The 19,068-nt window shown below is 42.6% G+C and overlaps 1 protein-coding gene across 5 annotated transcripts in view; it reads right to left on the bottom strand.

The window, feature by feature from the left end:
- Positions 1-19,068, bottom strand: part of SMOC1 (SPARC related modular calcium binding 1) — a 125,046-nt gene that overhangs the window by 93,561 nt on the left and 12,417 nt on the right. Inside the window, exon 1 of one of the 5 annotated variants that reach the window (XM_035328928.1) lies at positions 11,617-11,752. The exons of 3 other annotated variants lie outside the window; for them this stretch is intronic. In XM_035328928.1, coding sequence (XP_035184819.1) covers positions 11,617-11,631 — 15 coding nt within the window. In that variant the 5' untranslated portion in view covers positions 11,632-11,752. Of the gene's footprint in view, positions 1-10,754; positions 10,785-11,616; positions 11,753-19,068 lie in introns of those variants that run through there. One more of the 5 variants, XM_035328927.1, reaches the window with a different exon arrangement.

Here is a 19,068-nt window from a genome sequence, read left to right as displayed (position 1 = left end):
AATAACCCAATCCAGTCTGTCTGGTTTAGGGAGTCCTCTGCTTCTTCAGTATAACTCAAAAACAAAACCAGACTTCAAAACATCTTCCTATGTAACTTATGCCAAGTTGGCCTTCTTTAAAAAACTATATCCCCTACTTCACTTTGTCATAATGATAGTCGCGAAGCTGTTCTTTTCCCCTAGCAAATATAGCACGATCACAGTTTTGTGCTGTCACTAGAAGGTGAGAAGTCAGCTCTTCCACTGGAAGGGGGCATATTTTCCTCAAAAGAAACTCAGGAGATCTCAAGAAAGCAGCAGGGTTGAAGCAATGTCATTAGGTATACAGTTTAACAGAGGGCAGTATCTCAAGATTTTTGCCCAAAGCGTTCCCTATCCTCACACAAGAAGGTTTTCATGTAGATGAGTGCTTTAACCACTGCATATGTTCTTCAAGATCTGGAGGAAACCCTCTTGCCTCTAAATCTCTTGAATCGTGGTGGAGACTGAAGTACGTGCTTTTTTACGCTCCACCAGGCTTTGCAGAGTTCTGTGTATGGGCTAAACTGCCCAGGTGAATGGAGAAAGTGGCTGTGAAATCATACTTTCCTGTGCCCATTTATCACTTGTAGTAGGAATGGCTACACATTCAGTCCTAGGAATGCCCTCTTACCCATTTGAAGAAGCTTGGAGTACTGCAGACAGCATGGACAAATTGAGGGGCCACTGGTTCCAAACTCTTGAAATGTTAGATGATAGATTATTACATCTAATTAGATCTAGCTGTGTAATCTACAGTAATCCTCCCCTCCACCTATAACTACTTCCTTCCTAATAATTCCATTAGAACCTCTGTGGGATCCATTTCTGCTCAAGAACACTATAAGACCCTTCCCTTGAACTTAAATCATTTATTCATGGGAGTTTCCAACATTACACTAATACTGTTCAGAAATGCTCCTTCTTTGTGCCAAAGTTGTTTCAAAGGGTAGAAGGTTCTTTATTTCACACGAGTTTCTTACACAAGTAACTTTAGGATGTACATCAGCTGCAACCACGTCCAATTACAACCAAGTCTTGCTGAAGCATTATGAAATGAATCTACTTGAAGTAAAAGCTCTCTGTTGAGTTTCCATCAGTAGACTGGTAGCTATAAAAAGCTTCCATTTAAATCCAAATGCCCTTAAAATTTGTCTTTATAACCTGACAACTCCTCCAATCCCCCTTCTCTTAAGTACAGTCTCATCCTTTCTTTATCTCAAGAAATAGAATTACCTTGCCCTTTCTTTCCACAGTGTTATTGCTGAAGAGCAGGGAGCCTGCTCTAAATGGAGTCTCCGGGGCAGTTGATAAGCTTTCTAAACATCCCAAACTGGCAAGACAAAAAACACACAAACATTTTCTCCATCCATCACTCGTTCTCTCCAACAAAAAACAAAACCTACTCTTCATTGCAGACACCTTGCACTACAAAAAGTACGTAAGTTTTACCAGACTTTCACTGGTTTGAAACTTTTGAATACAATCTTTTAGGTAACTAACTCCCTTTAGCATGCACGTTTTTAAGCACACACAGCAAAACAGATACAGCTGAGCCTATGTCAAGCTGAAAAATCTCTAGAGTGTCAACACTGTCCAGTCTACACCACATCCAGTGTCTCCCTTCAGCGATGGCCACGTGTATTAAACACTATTGGGAAAAAATAAATAAAAAATAAAAAAAAAAAATCAGGTGTATGAAGATGACTCATCTCTGGAACTGCTCTACTAGGAGATCATCACATGAAAGAAGATGACAATTAAACAATTTTACCAGCACAGCTAGGTAGACATATCTTTAGAGTTGAGCTACAATGGAAATAAAGCTGTACAAGGGCATTCTTTAGAGTGCAAATACTACATGTAGGTCTTCCAGGACTGAAAATGCCACCCATTAAAACTCCATAACCCTACAAGTTTCAGCCCTTCTTAACTCAATTCTTCTAAAACACTGAAAGAGTCATTCAGACTGAAGCTGGCATCCAGCCTTCATTGGTTGCTGCCAACAGCAGAACCAAGAACTAGATATTAGAAATAGCTGAGCTCATTAGTTCAAACCCAGCAAGGGCTGGCTGCCCATCAGCAGAGGTACACTAGCTGAATGCCAAGTCTGACATTCCAGTGCACAGGAGGAATATTGAAAAAGGAGGTGCTGTGGACATTAAAGAGCTTGCTTTTCTTAACTATATGCTTACCTCCACACAATCCAAAGACAATGATTAACCAAAGATAACTCTTGGTGGAAGGTGGATGCATCAGGGTGTTCTCCTCATTCTGTCTGACTTTACACTTTACTATCATCAACACTTCAGCATCAAAGCTTCCGAAGCTCTATTACTGCTTCTGTCTGGGAACATAGCTATCTTGACATGTCTCCCTCCATAGAAGGTCTACCTTTGCATCTCCACAGATTTTCCATTGAGTTCTGAACGCATCAGCTATACAGAGTAATAAAGGAGGTTGCCCTTATTTATTCTATTACTCCTCTGAAGCATCAAGAACAGAGAAACTGAAAAGACAGGAACTTCACCTTGTTAATACAGAATATCGTGTTCCCTTGCTAAATACAGAGTAACTCACATTGCCAATACTGTGAAAGCTACAGCTTTCTCACATTCATGGCTAACCTTATTCCAGAGCTCTTACAAATCAAGGTTTTTTTCCTAGCATCTTAGAGGCTGACTCATCCCTTGACTTTTAGCCTATGGATTAAGAGGCAACAGTAAAGACACATTCTCATCAGCAGAAGTTATTAACTGCTCAGTTAATAGCTATGAGGTCCTCTTTGCTCCTTCCAGGAAACACTGCAGTAGCGACATCCACAGCCCAAACAAACATGCCGGTGTTTGACATGCAGACTGCTAGGGTCTGAGCTGCAGACAGGTGGTTTCAGAGACTGAGCTTTACAAGTCAAACCATACTACTGAAATACATACCATTTAGCAATCTTAATTCTTGCTTTTGTAGGTCGGCCCTTCAGAATAGGCCTCCAGTAGGTGCTTTTGTTATCATAAGGATCCCAGGCTTGGCTTCTTAACAGTCACTGCTTCAAGCATCATACCTACCTCAGGGGGTTCTACACTGACCTGAACAGATACATTAATCTAAGGCAAGGTTTGAATTCAGAACAAAATAGTCCTGTCTACTGCAAAAAGAAATATGCCAGCCATGAATTTAGAGCAAGAGGGAAAGACTCAGGAAAGAATATATGAAACAGAACTGAAACTCCTGTCAAAAGTCAGGAAAAATAAACTCTTTCCCCTAACTCCCTAAGGGGAAGAGTCATTGTTTTATTACTTTGTTCTGCAATTCTGTTTGCGTTGTGTTTTACAATGTTTACAATATTTCTCATCTTTCCTCTTGCATTTAAACCAAATGCTTCCCTCGATTTTGTATGGGTAGCCACCCGCCGAGTTTAGCCCTCTGTGTGAATGACGTGCTGGACAATGCTTCCTCGGACTGTCAGGCAGAGCTCCCTGGCACCATACAGGCAGTAGCAGAGAAGCTTTCCCCATTACTGGAGTCTTTCTGGGCCACAAATGGAAGAACCTGCTGTGAGTACAAGACTCAGGACATGAACTTCAGTTCTGCCAATATGCAGCTTTAATTAAATTAAAGCTCCCACCTCAAAAAGTCTCTTAATATGGCCATGCAAACATATGATAACAAGCTTTCCATAACAGACAAGATGTGTACTGGCTACTGCAGGAGTTGAGAAAGCTACAAAAGACAGCTCTAAGATAAAACACTTGTGCAAGGCAAGAATGAAGGATCCTTGTTGGCTTTAATTCCATCCTCTGCTGTCAGGGACAGACAACATTCAGAAATGTGTTAGTGTATACACTGAGGAGTGAAGACATTTTTGGATTTCTGCAGACAGAATTCCTTTACAAGTGTGTTTTTCTTCAGAGTTGCAGCAGTAACTTAGATGCCGATCGATGAACTTGAAAAGCACAGAATAGGTCAAGCATTACTATAGCTCCAGCACTGCCATGTACTGCAAACTATGCAATGCCACTTCAAAGTGACAAGCTGTTAGTGCACACGGCTTCCTATCCTGCTCAAGTAGAGTTCACATGCCTTTTGATAGCTTGGGAGTAAGAGGTTTCATTTTAATCACTTTTGGTGAACTACCAAGCAACGTTGCTATTCCATTAGCAAGACATGCTGTTCACACAGGTCAAGAGCATTTTCAGTACTGAAGTGAGAGACGTGGTTTGTAAGATGTTCCCAGCAGAAACCCCTCCTCCCCACCAAACTCTGCAAGGGTCATCACTAACCTGTCAGGGTTTGCTGCTTGAAGACTCCTGAGGCCTTCAGTTTTTAAATATATGAAAGGGGAAGCTAGGATAAAGGTGCCTTCAAAAGGAGAAGCATTTACAGGCATCTTGACGCTGCCCCAGGTTGTTGGTATGAGCTTCCCCTGTAAACTACAAAATTCCTTTCCCATCATACTGCATCCCTTCCCCTCACCCCGCTATGTTATACATATCCTTAATCCCCACATCCAAGCAGAATGACATTAGAGAGTGACTGATCTTCATACAGGCTGTTCACTCTCTCAGGTTGACAGCTTTTTACGTTTTGTACTATGGGACTGTTTACTTTAGGGTCTGCTTACTTTCAGCTTGGAGGAAAGGTTGATTCCAGCTACGCTGAACTATTTTTCACACTTAGGTGAGGAGCTGCAGAATACTCATGAAGATTCCTTTTTACTAGAGACAGATAATTTCCTTTTTTCCCAAAGAACTAAGTTTTATAGCATTTCTGGCTCTGCAGTATTGTCCCTTAAGCACAAGTGAAGTGAACTTTCACTGTCACTAAGATCCTCATAGTCAAAAGTTGTTCATGCCAACGGGGTACCTTCATACATGAGCTCTTCTGTCCAGGGCTGACAGCTCATAGAAGTAGTCACCTCTAGCCCAAATTCACACAGAACTCACCAGGTTAACTTTCCTCCAGTTGTACTCACTGGGGTTCTGGAAGTGCTCAGCTAACTTTGTGCTACTATTTGTATTTGTGTCTCCAGTGAAAGCTAAACAAAAATCTAACATACATATTGGACTATTTTTGCTGTCTGCCTCCCTGAAGGGAGAAGGGTATCAGTCTTAATATAAGCAAATATGAAACCTTTGCACAATAAATCCTTTACACAGATAATGGGCAAGATTATTGCACTCTCTCATCTTCCTTTTCAGGGCATGTTATTGAGAAAGCTATGGCAAAACAGCTGTGGCTTTATCTGGATTCCTCAGATTTTCTGGATCTCTTTCAGTCTGGTCTAAGACCTGGCCTCAGTACAAACACATACTCGGACTCACTGGTCAGACTTCTCGCAGTGGACAAAGACCAAACTTACATTTTTAGTTGACAGACTTAAAGCAGTCTGTGATACCAGCTTCTGCATACAGGGTTTAGTTTTTTTTTCAACTTCTCCAAACTACGAAAAGTAATGCTCACATCACCACCACATCTGGAAGAGTACAGGGAGCTTCCTCCAAACAAGGCCGAGCAATTTTTCTTTCTTCAGACCTTCTGGAACATAAGAAGCTGCTGTGCCCGACCTCACCTGAAGGAGTTTGTTTTTCTGTCCCCATTGATCAAGACTGCTCTTCTCATGGGTGGATGTCCCTCCTTCTCAGCAGCCTGGACTAAAGCCTATATAAAGATGAACCCCAAAAGAATAAAGAGGCACCAGCAGGAAGGATTAGAAGCAGCAGAGCTTGCTTTGTCACTGAATATCACAATGGTTGGGCTTACTGCTCATGTGGTACTACCATACTGCTTGAGGTCATAGCAGGCAAGCTAACACACTGGCAGGGAACAAGGGAGATGAAGCATCTCTAATCCTTTCTCCCATCCACCTACACCCACCATGTAGTAATTACAGCACGAGTTTCTCATCTAAACAAGAAGCAAGACACTAGCAAAATCATGTTCCCTCACCCTGCTCAAAACTAAGTCTCAGGAAAGCTCCAGTCACTGCAGCTGCCAAGTGCTGCAGACTCCAGATGAGGTCTGTCAAAAAAAAAAAAAAAGGTAGTAGATAGCAACAAAGGCCCAGACCATGGCTGTTGTCTTCCAGACCCCAAAAAGTAGCTCAGTGATAACCAAGTAGTAGCAAGACTAGTGGCAGAAGCATCCAGCACAAGTAGCTGTCAGGGATTTTCAAGCTGAAGAGTAGCCTGCTCTGGAGAGAGGAGAAGGGAAAAGAAAAAAGCCACCACCCTTCTTCTCTCTCCTCCCCTGCACTCAGCAACTTCAGACTGAAGAGTTATTCCATGCAGCAGCTGTCTTTGAAAACATCGAGAAGTTCTACTTTTACCTAAAAAAATAATCTTGACATGTTGAACCACGTATCATCACAGTTTTTACAGGCTTCTTGGTCCATATCAGGAGGTAGGAGATGATAGGATGGGGAATCGAGTCTGAGAGAAATCCAGTGAAATACAGCCACACAAATAGGAAGGGAAGAATTAGCAAAACTAATTTTATGTTGCTTGATAGGACTCCAGGTAGATTCTAAGTTAGTTTAGGGCAACTGTGACCCTATAGAGGATGTCTGTTTTGATTGAAGAAATCAGGCTGACAGTCACGTAAGAGTTGGATTTGTAGGTGCACAAGAAATGGCTGCGTACCTGGCCTAGCTACAAGATTTCACTGACCCCTGAAAATTAAATAGTGTCTACTAGTAAAGACATTAGCGGGACTGAATCAGCTTATTATTGTTGGTCTCGGTTTTGGCTGAACCTTGCCAGGGCTAGCGGTACCACACGTTTCTCTACTCCAGTCCTTTTGTATCCAGACACTGTTTCTCACTCTTGGCCTTTGCTCGCTTTCAGTTCTCACCCTCTTAGATTCAGAGAGGTCCTATAAGTTTAATCAGCTCTCTTCTAGTACCTACTTGGAAAACACTGAAACCTTTGAGAAAACCTTAAGTTATCTCTGCTCCTCCCAGCTGAAGTGTGCTGGTTCCCATGCACAGAAAGACCGCTTCCATAATCAACGCTGAAAGATTCTTCTTTAGCAATTACATTCACATCTGAGAGATACAAGTGTTGTTACCAGCTCATGCACCAAGCATCTTCCTCGAGGGTTTATTCACGTGCCAGGCTGCTGGTTCATCCCCATCCCTCATCCTTGTGACAGCTCCTCCTCCCCTCCTCAGCTTGCCCAGCTTCCTAAGACACCTCTCATCCCAGTACCTTACAAACCTGTACAAATTCTTTAGCCAATTTCAGAATGCAAGCAAGTAGTAGTAGGAAGTTATTAAACAAGCCCTCAAAAGCCCTAACTGTACTCAGTAATCCTGCTCAATCTCTGGATACTACTTCAATCCCCAATCCTTTTACTGGTTACAGCTCAAGTAATTGAGCTATATATTCCAGCCAGCAAACTTCTTTGTTTTCACAAGACTTCTGAATCCAGACTACAGAGAAATAAGTCAGTTCAATGTTGCCCTGTCTTTGATCCATCAAGCCAGATGACAAATTATAAATCCTGAAAGCAGATTTTATTTTCATTACTTTTCAGTGGCAGGGCAAGATATCTATAGCCTTGTTTCCCGTCCCATCCCTAACATGCCTGTGGCTATCATCTAGCTGTTGGCCACTTGGCAGGGAAGCAATAACTCTGTTTCTTGCAGAGAGTTTTCAGAAGCACCACACAATATAGTTATATTTGAATATCAAGACAGTGCCAACAACGCATGAGCGCTGCCTAAAATAAAGTGGAGTAGGAAACAGCAAGAAAAAATACAAACTCAAATTATCCTCCAGAAAACACAAAATATCTGAAAACAAGAGTAAGCTGTCCTGCAGAGAATCCATCTCCAGATTCAGCCTCCCTGACCACATACCCAGAGCCTGCTAAGAGCACAGGTATATTACGGCTTGCACAGAACTAGGACTCTGCAGTTCCCAAGTCTGGCTGTGAAGTCTCTGCCAAGGAGCTTCCTTCTTCCCTCTCCCCCCACCACTGGAATTTCCTCATTTCTCAGCAGAACCCAATACAAACTTCTTAAAAAAGTTTGCAGGGTAATTTAGTCATCGTTAATCCCTAGGAAAAAAAAAAAAAAAAAAAAAAAAGGAGGGAAAGTTTCAATAGGTAAAGCCAGAGCCAGATTTTGAACACCTGTGAGCAAGGTTTAAAGGGAGGGAAGGTCTAAAGTTTGCACGCAAAGAAGCTGACAGCAATATTTGGCTCCAGGACACAGATTTATATCCCTTGCTTGTTTCATCATTCTCCATGTCCATACCCAGAACTGGATTCTGCTACAGAGTATGAGGACTGTGTCGGAGCAGACAACTCCAGCTGAGCACTACTCTTAAAAAGGAGTCATGTCAAGTCCTCTAAATCGGATGAATCCCAGCTTTGCAGGCAACAAATGGTCTTCTGTGCAATATTTTATGAGAAAGCCTTGAAGCAGGACCTGTGTACATCCTTGACTATGGAAAGAAGTTTCTTCAGAAGTGCCAAAAATGTAAGCATGGGTCCTTAAAAACTTGTTTCTGAATGATTTCCTAAGGAGCAGTGAACAAAGCTGGAGCGGTGCTTAGTGGAGTGCCTAGTCTCTCTCCCCAGATCACACCAAGCACTAATGGCACCTGCCTCAAACATTTTTACTCAAACTAGCTCTCTCTTAACTGGCAAGGTCTGAAGGTTTGCAACACTTCAAGTGGCTAAATGCTTATTAGAAAAGCTCGGCTGAAGTGAGAAGAGATCACCCCAAGGAACATAAACACAACATCCTCACAGAAACTAACCACAACTAGCATGAATTTAGAGAAGATTTTTGTTTGAAGGTGGTTGTACTTGACAGGATAATTCATTTAAGGGGCCTGAACATCCTGTGGAAATGATGGCAGCTCTTATTTCTATATTCGTATGCAGAAAAGAGTTCTTGTCCAGTCCTGAGGGCAAATCAAAGAGGCAGCAATAGTACTCCTTCTCCAGAATAGCACCCTGCAAGAATAAGGATCTAAAAGACTGTCTTTTAGCCCAAAATTCAGGAGGTTGCTTTTTATAGTAGAATGCATAAGACATTATCAAGTCTCTGCAACATTTTACGTGCTTTATTATATTGCTTAATGGGTAGTAATTCACCCAAATTGATTAGAGGCATAGTAGGTACATAGCAATAACAAAAAAAAAGCATACCAAGAAGTCACTAGCTAATCAATCCTGGTTTTCCTCTTTTCTTTTTGTTTTTTTTTTTTTTTTTTTTTTAATTTAAACAGAAGTCTACTTTAACAACATAAGCAGCTTAAGATAAGTATTATTTTCAGATAGAATTATTCACACGTAGTACTGAAGAGTTCAGGCAGAAAGATACCATTAGTGGTTTGGGGTAGCTCTACTGCTGCTGCTCATACCAGGGGACAGATCTGTGATGACTAGATGACACCAAACCGCTCACCTCCATCTCAGTAGTTGTTAGCCACGACTCCCCAAGAAAACGGAGTCAATACACATGGCAACAGCTACCCAAAGGCAGTCGTACCTGGATGGATTCATGCAGGCAATGCCCAGACAGGTTCACTTCAGCTAGCCTGTGACTTCCAGCTGTCATCTTGTCCCGGGGCATCGCACTCCATTTTCTATTTATAATCATTCCCCTGGCATAACTGTACTTCCTGATAAAGTTTGCTTTCTTCAGATGTACTGACTAATGAGCCATATATTTGCATACATGGACATCGTTTAAGGGTAATGCAAATGTTTATCTAAATATAGGAAGTACTTTCATTTTTTCCACAGTCAGATATTAAAGAATTAAACCAGTAGATAGTTGCACAGAAGGCAACCCCTGTAAGAAACTACACGGCAACAAGAAAACTTAACAAGGGAATCAGACTGAGCCTTTTCCAACAGCTTGCTTGTGGGAAGAGTTATTCTTATGGTCACTCTTAGTAGAGCTTTTCAACTAGCCCTAGATTTTCTGCTCCACACACTGAACCATCTGCACCGTGTTTGAGGGCTAGATACATGTGTGTCCTAAACTGAGAAAAAACAGGGCTCTTAAGTCCACCAACCTCTTCAGCTTACCAAGCTTATGTTCTCCTTATCAAGGAGAGCAGAATGATGTTGCCTGAGAAAGGTCGGTTATTTAGACTAACGTAACAGGAACACCAAGGACACCCTGCAGCTTTTGGCTATCTCAAGAACTATTTTACTTGGTGATAATAAGTGGCAGTAGCTTGGTAGTCTAGCTTCAGAGGATAAGCATCAGCAAGAAGCTTCAACTCTGCGTATCATCCTGCTGCAAGTGAGCATTTTAGGAAAAAGCACCACATTCGCAAAGAAAACTTGCAGCAAAAACTGACCATCAGGAGCAATACTGGCAGAGCTCTAAAGGACAACAGGCAGAATGGAAAAGGCTTATAACATCAAATGAAAGCCTAGTACAAAAGCTGCAGAATATTTAACTGTTAAGGTCTCTCCTAATACTGCATGAGTTTTTCTAATAATGCTCATCAAAAATGGCTGTTTTAATTACTCCCATCTCTAGCCAACCCAAATATGGTTTATCAGGAATGATCTCTATCTTGTCGAGTCTTTCAGTCTGAGTCTCTTGTCCACGATCTTCTGTGATATTTCATTCCTTGCACTTCACAATAAAGAGGAAACAATGCCAAAAATAAGCCTTTTTCCTTCTGAGGTATTTTAGAAGCAGGGAGGACAGCACATCTAGTGCCAAGGCAGCTCACAGATAGCATCACACTCCTACCTCTTACCTCCCTCTGCTCCATAAGAACTGTAACGTGGCAAGCATCTGCTTCTGCAACAAACCAATACAGCAATTAGCATGAGTTCTGTTTCAGACACTTACTTAATGCTTATAAATACACAGCCCAGAATAACTAAGGAATACAGAAAACAGCAAGAGACAAGTGCCATTTCAAGCATTCTTAGATTAACTTCTATCAGGACTCTTCAGCTGGTAGTCTTTGGGACTGGCTGCATCTGCAGGCAATGAGCCATCTCTCGTCACTCAACAAACCTACCCTTTGCACCAGGGCCCTGGGTGCTGAAGCACAGTGTTGAGGGGCTGGGCGACTTCTATTTAGGTAAGTTCTTTCCTATTGAGCACGTTCCTGCTCTTAAATCCATGTGAGAACATACCTGACAATCTAGTGTAGCTTATTCCAGGTTTCACTGAAATGCGGGGGTGATACTGGAAGACTTTCTTCCACACCGTTGCCAACGTGATGCAGATACCCCAGATATTTCCGCTCTTGTTTGAACTTTAAGGCAGGGATTCTCCCAGATGCTGCGCAATATTTGAGCAATATAATTTAGGGTCCTGTTTAAGAATAAGAATGGCCAGGATCCCACCAACTGCAGCAGGATACATACTTGGCTGCATCATAGGAAATAAAGACTTATTAAAAATATCAGTTTAAAGCATCACCTGTTCATTTGGCCTAGCCTGAAAACATTCTTCATTAACTGGAAATTGCATTAGACATTGCCAAACAGCTGTTTAACGGGGATATACTCTAAGCATGCTGTGTAGCTCAGAGGTTTTGCACTTCTAGATTTCTTTTTGTCTGTGGACTACAGTGTATTTACCAGGAAAAGTCCTCCACCACATACTTGTAAGGCAGGCATTATTTCACACTAGGTGAAAAGCTTCAGAAATGGTCAGGTTCACAAAACAAGCCAGTAGAAGATGAAATGAGCACAAGCTACCACCATTCTCCAGACACTCGATGCATGGGAAGCTACTCTCCCCCAGCCTCTGGCCATGTTTATAGTTACTCGCCAAAAGCGCACCCAAGACAAGGGCACAATAATGCATCACTGGGGTGAGAGGGAGCATTTCATTAACTCCTGGTGCCTGGAGCTCTCTCCTCTTAACCCTGAGCGATAACAGCTGTGAAGGAAGCACAGGCTTCACTTACAAGCAATGCTTTTAACAGAGAAACACTTGCTGATGCAGCCTGGCTACCTAACACAGGAGGTGGATGAACAACATGGAGAGGGGCGAATGAAGCAGTGTTACTGTTCTAACCTCACCACTGCAGCGAATGCCATTCAACAGCAAAGAGTTAGGCAAGAACCCATCACTGCTGTGGTAGATGGCTCCGGTGAGGACTGCTCCAGGGGCAAGACAGACCAACACTGTGTGTTGTGCAAGGTCTTTTGCTCATCAAGGAAAGATTAGCTAGAAATACACAAAAGGTGGCACAAAAGCTAGAGCTGAGTGAATGCAGTTACACTTATTGTGGCCTTGCTGAATTGTATGGGATTGTAAATTAGTATATACACACCTTCCCTAATACCAACAGAGCAGAATTTGAGACTCATACCCACACAACTATAGGAGTTCTTTGTATAAAACCTAGTTATAACTTCATTAGTATATTACCCAGAGCCATAAGACATTAACTCTCAGTAGCAAAGAGGCAAGTTATTTCTTTATTAGCCTGCAAGGGCCTGCTCCCCCTCTACAACAGCTGGTACATTCCCCTCAAAGGAAAGGGGTCAAAACAGAGCAGAAATTCAACACTAACCTGATGCTCCAAGTTTGACAGAGAGACTTAGATAGTCCATATAACACTCTGGAGCTTTCCATCACATTTGACATGTTTACTCCTTGTCTGAAAGACTTTAAAATCCTCTTACGTTACCTAATCACATCCTGTGGCAAGCTGAAGATACTTGACATTCCTCCCCTCCCTTTCCCCCACCTTTGGGGCAAGCTCAGTGTAAACATGGCACCAACCCAACTACAGCAGCGCCAAGCACCACGTGGGATCCCAGAGGAGTACCCTGTGCCCTCTGAGAGGGTAGCACAGCACAGGACTTCCAGGCACTGTCCCTTCTATCACCTAACTGGCCTACAAGATAGGAAGGGTTGGGAGAGATGATGAAGAACAGGTTTATTTTCTGTTCCAACAATGGCACTTCCTCTCAGCTGCAAGTCTGGAAACATAAGGCAGCTCCTTTGTAAAAGAAAAGTCACTCATCCACCTAACTAGGAGCTGGAAAATCATAAGGCTTTTCCAAAGCAAAGTTTTTTCCAAAACAAGCAATGGGGCTGCACATGCAGAAAGGCAGAGGCCCCACCCCCCACCCCCAAATTCTTAATTTAAGAGGGGCAGACAAGAAAGGAGCAGGAAAAGCAGCCTTTAATGTGGCATTGAATTCTCAATAAAACTCACAGCTTGGCAGATAATTCCTTTGGACTGTTCCTGCCATGCAGATCTGTGGGACAAGCTGTTGACAATCATGTTTGCTATACTTATGATATGATGAGAAAGATGAAGTGGGACTGCTGCTAACATCATTCGCTTTCTCAGAGAACTGCATTCAGCTTCTGATAAGCCCAGAGTTGAAAATACCAGACTTCAGGCATACGCCTTTGTGGGAGATCAACAGCTACAGACGTTGATAGACGCACCCAAACCAACTGCTCAAAGCAGCTACAGAAGTTGCGTGCCAAATTAGCAACTGCTTGGCCACCTCAGTATTGCTCCTCTGCATCCAGCACTGCAACATCCAAGGTCAGTATCAAACAGGGCTGACAGGATAAACTCTGCAACACATCTGCAATCAAGCATAGTAACCGTGATAAAAACAGAAGCTGAAAAGAGTCCAATTCAGCACCTAATCACTGGAGTACACACCTGCTGGAACAACGGTTGAGAGCCTCAAAGGATGTCTTCACCTGCTAAATCACAATTCAGTTTATAGACTTGTGCAGAAGCCTTATGAGTCTAGCTTTACTTACTTCTTATTTAGGCAATTCCATGTTGTACAAAATGAAGTTGTTAACATCTGCTGAGTCCCTCAGAGATCTAGCTGTGCCTGTGCAGAAGCGTTACACGGGAAGGAAACTTTAGCATCAGGAAATACAGAGTGGCAGTAGGCACAAGGGGACTTAACTGCCCCATTGCAGAGACAGCATCCCAAGTTTGTTCAGCTTTGCTCTGTTCCTACTGAAGTAAACGAACCACTGGACTCTGAGAAAGGCAGGATCAGATGTATTTCGGTAGCTATACATCCATTGTACTAGTGTAGGACAAGGTATCCTTAAATCAACATTCTTGCCAAACCTGCCACTTACTTCATTGAAGATTTACTCAAGATCCCAAGCATAGTAAAATGAAATCCTTCACTTCTTGGGACAAGGCCTTAACATGCTGGGGGAGTACCACTTCAAAGAACATAAGCTGAAAAGACAAGCCCTATTGCATTTTGGGCCCATTTTTGACCATTTGGAAGCTATTTAGGAATTCTCTAACTTAAAACACAACCTGAGCAGCTTACCAGAACAAAGATTCCCCAGCCCACAAGTGCACATAGATCTTTGAGACTGAGTCTTCAAATACCAGATACATAACCCAATATTTGTTCATTCAGGACAATTTACTAACTACAGCTTCCACTGCTTTTATTAATTGCTTCCAAATGTAATTGCTCAATTTCTAGTTCAAAGCACCTTACGTTAAGCACTCAAGAAAGCCATCTTTGGGACACCTTATCAGTATGTTGCACACCAAAGTACGCACCTCCAATTGGCACAAGTGGCCACTTAATTATATCATTGGTCAGGCAGACTATTCAAGTGGAATTAAAGCATCTAATTACCTTTCCCCAACAACATACTGAATTAAAGTTGAACTACTACAATAGTATTAAAAGCCACAGTAAATTTAAAGATCAGATTTAAAGGCAAGAGTCTTGCGAGAAGTTTTGATCTTGAAAGCTCCTTAAGGCAGTTTTTCCTTTTGGTAGTAAGCAAGTTCAGACAGCCAATTATTCTGTCCAGCACCTTTTTACCTTCTATAGCCACATTGAACTTCCCAGGTTTTACTCCTCGAGAGTACAAGGAATAGCTTTAGACAGCACACAGGCATTGGCATTCAGAGCTGAGCAGTTAGTTAAGTACTTAGGTTAGTTAGAGTCACCTAACTCTTAGGACAACATTGCCATAGCTGATTTACCAATAGACAACCCAAAACCCAAACAGTCTACCGCTGCTGTTGCACTGTAGATGAAACATTGTGCATACCCCAAACCACCAGGTTTTACCTCATGTTACCAATGCAGTTCTACACCCTGTAATTCTGGAAGTCTGTCTTGGCTAACTCCCCATTTGAGTCTCACAGTGTCCGATGTTCCTAAAACCCAGGCTCTTACAGAAGGGAATACCGAAGCTCTTCACCAGTGAGCTCCCCAGAGAAGGTTTATTCCCAGCCTAAAAAGGCAAAAGCACCCCCAGATTTCACTTCTGGAATGCTTGGCATTCTGCAATATTTGAATCGTTTGTGTTTGGAAGTGTTTCCGGCTGTTTCCCATTGTTCCTCGCCAGCCAGTTGCAGCATAGCTGTTTCACCAGGACGCATACCTCCTGCTACCTGTTCCAGCCACACAGAACGGGAGGTTGGTGTTCTAGGTAACCAGCCTGCTGCTCCCTGCACTGCTGAAGCCACTAGAGGGCATTGACATTTGCTCTGAAGATAGGGTTCAGTGCAAGAGACAGACCTTGCACTGCACTTTTTAGGGATGTCAGAGACTTTGATGCTGCCTTTCCCCACTCAAAGCGCTTGCCTACTGCTGCACAGCTGCCTTAATGCAAGATTTGCACCTTTAGTGTACATCAGCAATGTCACAGAAAGACAGAAACCACATCAACCTGTATCTTCTCACCCCCGCACACCACTGTGTACACTAGTCAAGTCTTTGCGATCGCAGTTCAATTTTTTGGTAACTTGGAAAGCTGACAGGGTTTCTGAGCACTCTCCACCCCATCTGCAGACAGCAACGCTATCATTTTCCCTTCTAGACTAAGTTAACACTGCTACACGTTCCAGACCTACTTTCCTCATTCTCATCAAGTGCCTCGTTCACAGTTGCAGAGCGAATGCTTTAACGCAGTGTGTTTACATACACCCATGACAGATTTTCACTTTCACATGCTGCAGACCTAAACAAGGAGAACTGAAGGCCGACTGACACTCCTGCGTTCAGAAATAACAAGCAGCAGATGAGCAGAGAAGCCCTGCGCTCAGCCGAATCATCTCGCTGTTCTATTTCAAGCAAGTACTTACATATTTGACAACAGAGAATAAAAAGCAGCTGACAAGAACCTTGCACAGGTTGGCCATGGGACTTGAAAGCAAAGGGAATGTAGATGTTAAAAGCCCAAATTGATAAGGGTGCCCTAGCTAGGCTAGATCTAATCCATCACACATACCTGAGGGCTCAGTTTCCTTCCCCTATTCAGACAGAGGCTCTTTTTAGGGTATACGTAGGACCAAGCCCATCCACCAAAACACCTTGGAAATTCAGTTTCTAGTGCACTGCAGATAACTCTGCCAGGCTCTAAGGAGCCACGTCACCTCCCCATGTGCTACAGCCAGTTTGAAACCAGCTGGCCCAGAGCAGCACCCAGCACCATCGTAACCAATGATGATAACCACAATAATAACCCCGTAATACCGGGGTGTGTGTCTTTACCCCACAATGCGGTAAGTGGGGGCACAACATGATGAAGTATGCTAGATTAGAGCACTTCTAGGTAGTCCACCCAGCTCCATGAAGTCTAGGCGATGCCCTGGAGAGCTCAGGGGCACGTCTTCTGTAGTTGCTCTCAAAGGCAGGCACCCTTGCGGAGTCCAAAACTACTTGTTTACAAGTTTGATCTAACCCCCACCACTACACCAGACACAAAGGGAAAGCTACTTAACAAGCAACAGGACAAAATTAGTTGTAATGCCAAGGCTGAGACATACAAGGTAGCCAAGATCTCTTTTGAAGAGATACAGAGTTTTCCCTTTTATCAAACAAGTTCTTGTACGTAGCTGATACAGGTGTTTAAAGCAAGTAATTCCAATGTTCTCTTATACCTACACTGGGAAAGCTATTTCAGTATAGGATACAAGCAAAGTACTCCTATGTTAAAAGCAGAAAGAGTTGCCTTCAGCAGCAGTTAGCCCAGACACCCTTAACTACTCTCCCATCGAGCTGGCCTGCCTGATTTTCACATTTGCAAAGGAACAACAAACCTACTATTGCTTTGAGGCATGCACCGTATTCAATCGGGAAAGAGTCCTGCCTACTCAGCAAACTTGTAGGCCTTAGCCTACCCTGTCTTAAAGAGGGCAGGAGAAAGAGTTAGTCTTACTCTTCCTGGAAGGAAAGTTTTCACACGTGTTTCTCATGCACATAAGATTGCTCTTACACCTGGCTTGAACACCATACCAGAACACTGCAAGTCCTTGTACAAATGTGGGTAGAGTAGGGGTGTATTGTGGGGGGGGGGGGGGCTTTTTATTTTTTTTTTATTTGTTTCAGTAGATGTTAACATTTGCTCCTCTTCTCAGAGACCACAACTCATAGGAGGCGAGTGCACACAAGCTCTGTTTTTGCGAAGGAGATGATCAAGTACAATCATTCTTATACAAGATGTTTGAGTCATGTTGGAAGGTAAGCATCTAAAGAAGCAATTTTATCCCCTTGTATATAAAAAGTTGCATGCACCATCCAGTGTCAGTATGTAAAGGTTCATCTGAAATATAAAACCATTTTAATCCTTCATAGGTTGTGGTTTATTACGTAAAAAGGCATCTGGAGTACTGGAAGTATATACATGCAGTCCAACCTCTTATTCTGAATCTAATGCATTCACGAATATACAGCCCAGATTGGTATATCTCCAGCACCAGCCTTATGACTGGCAGGCAAAATTTCAGCATCAGCTCTGCCTCAGAAGTGAGGTTTCTATCAGGAGTCCAGCGACAGCTCGCAGCAGGCCAAAGCAACCAGTTCACCACATAGCAAGGAATCAGAAAACGTGTTCGGACCTGACCTTGGCGACCCAAACCAACAGCAAGGATACAGCATAAATGATGGTTTATAGGTTGAAAAAGCTGTAACAGCCTCCTGTTTTCAGTACCAGGAGTACTCAGCTAAGCTTGTTGCCAGTCATCCTCAATGGTCAGTCTTCTTACCTGTAATAGAATGTTATTTTTCTTAAGTTGCCATTTTATTTTTTATTTTTTTTAAAACTCAAAGCTTGTACTTTCCACCAGATCCTGCCAAATGGCAGCCAGCAATGCAAGAAGGGAAGTAAAATTTTATTGCTGCTTTAAAGTGTAAGGTCAGTAAGTGCTTGTGAATTACTGCAGTGGAATACCCTTCATTAGGCTTTAAGAGATGATTTGATGAAGGCATAAGCCCTCAGATTAAAATGTTAGAATAGTTAGTAGATTCTAGAAACTTTTTAAAGGTTTATTTCTATTCTATTTGGAGACTGCCTGCAACGTACTAATTTCTTGTTGCCCCAACAAAAGATCTAAATCTAAAGATCTAATCTTAAAAAAAAAAAAAAAAAAAAAAAAAAAAAAAAAATTTTTTTCCTCAAGCAACTAGAAAGTTTTAATAGAAGTGAAGTGTTGGTTTCTGACACACAGGACATTTCATCAGACAACCTCGGCATTTGAGCAGTCTCTGAAGCTGCACTCAGTTGGAGTATTCCAGAGTCCTTCCCACCAACAAGCACAGAGCACTAGCATGGCAAGTTTCAGCACCTGCAACTTGAGCTCTTAAGAGAAAAAAAAAAAGAAGACATGATTAAATTTATGAGGAAAGCTTTGTCGTGATCTTCTGCCTCACTGGATAGCAGTGACATACCAGCAGAAAGCCTAGCTAGTTAAGGGCCAAACACACTTGCACCAGGGAAGGAACAGGGGGTTGTCCACACCCAAGGATGCAGAACACCAGAACCAGAAGTTAAACAGATTCTCTTTTAAGCTGCCCAGGTTGAAATTTGTCAAGAGTTGACACATCTGCCATTTCCTTTTCTGGCATTTTGCTTTTCAGAATTATTCAGTACCATGTCCAGCATAGTACTTCTTCCTCACAACTAACTCTGTGCTGCCTTCCAGAAGGGAAGGATGAAAAGCCAATGGCTAGGTTCAGCTGTGATCTGATTAACTGTTTAAGTGGTGCACCTGTCTTTATCACAACCCCTTAGTATTTTCATCTTTTTCTTCCCCTGCCCTGTTGAGGGGCAGTGCAAGAACAGCTTGGGGGAGC

Source organism: Oxyura jamaicensis, chromosome 5 (genome assembly GCF_011077185.1).
Source record: "Oxyura jamaicensis isolate SHBP4307 breed ruddy duck chromosome 5, BPBGC_Ojam_1.0, whole genome shotgun sequence".
NCBI classification, from domain to species: domain Eukaryota; kingdom Metazoa; phylum Chordata; class Aves; order Anseriformes; family Anatidae; genus Oxyura; species Oxyura jamaicensis.
This window is presented reverse-complemented; position numbering and strand designations above follow the sequence as displayed.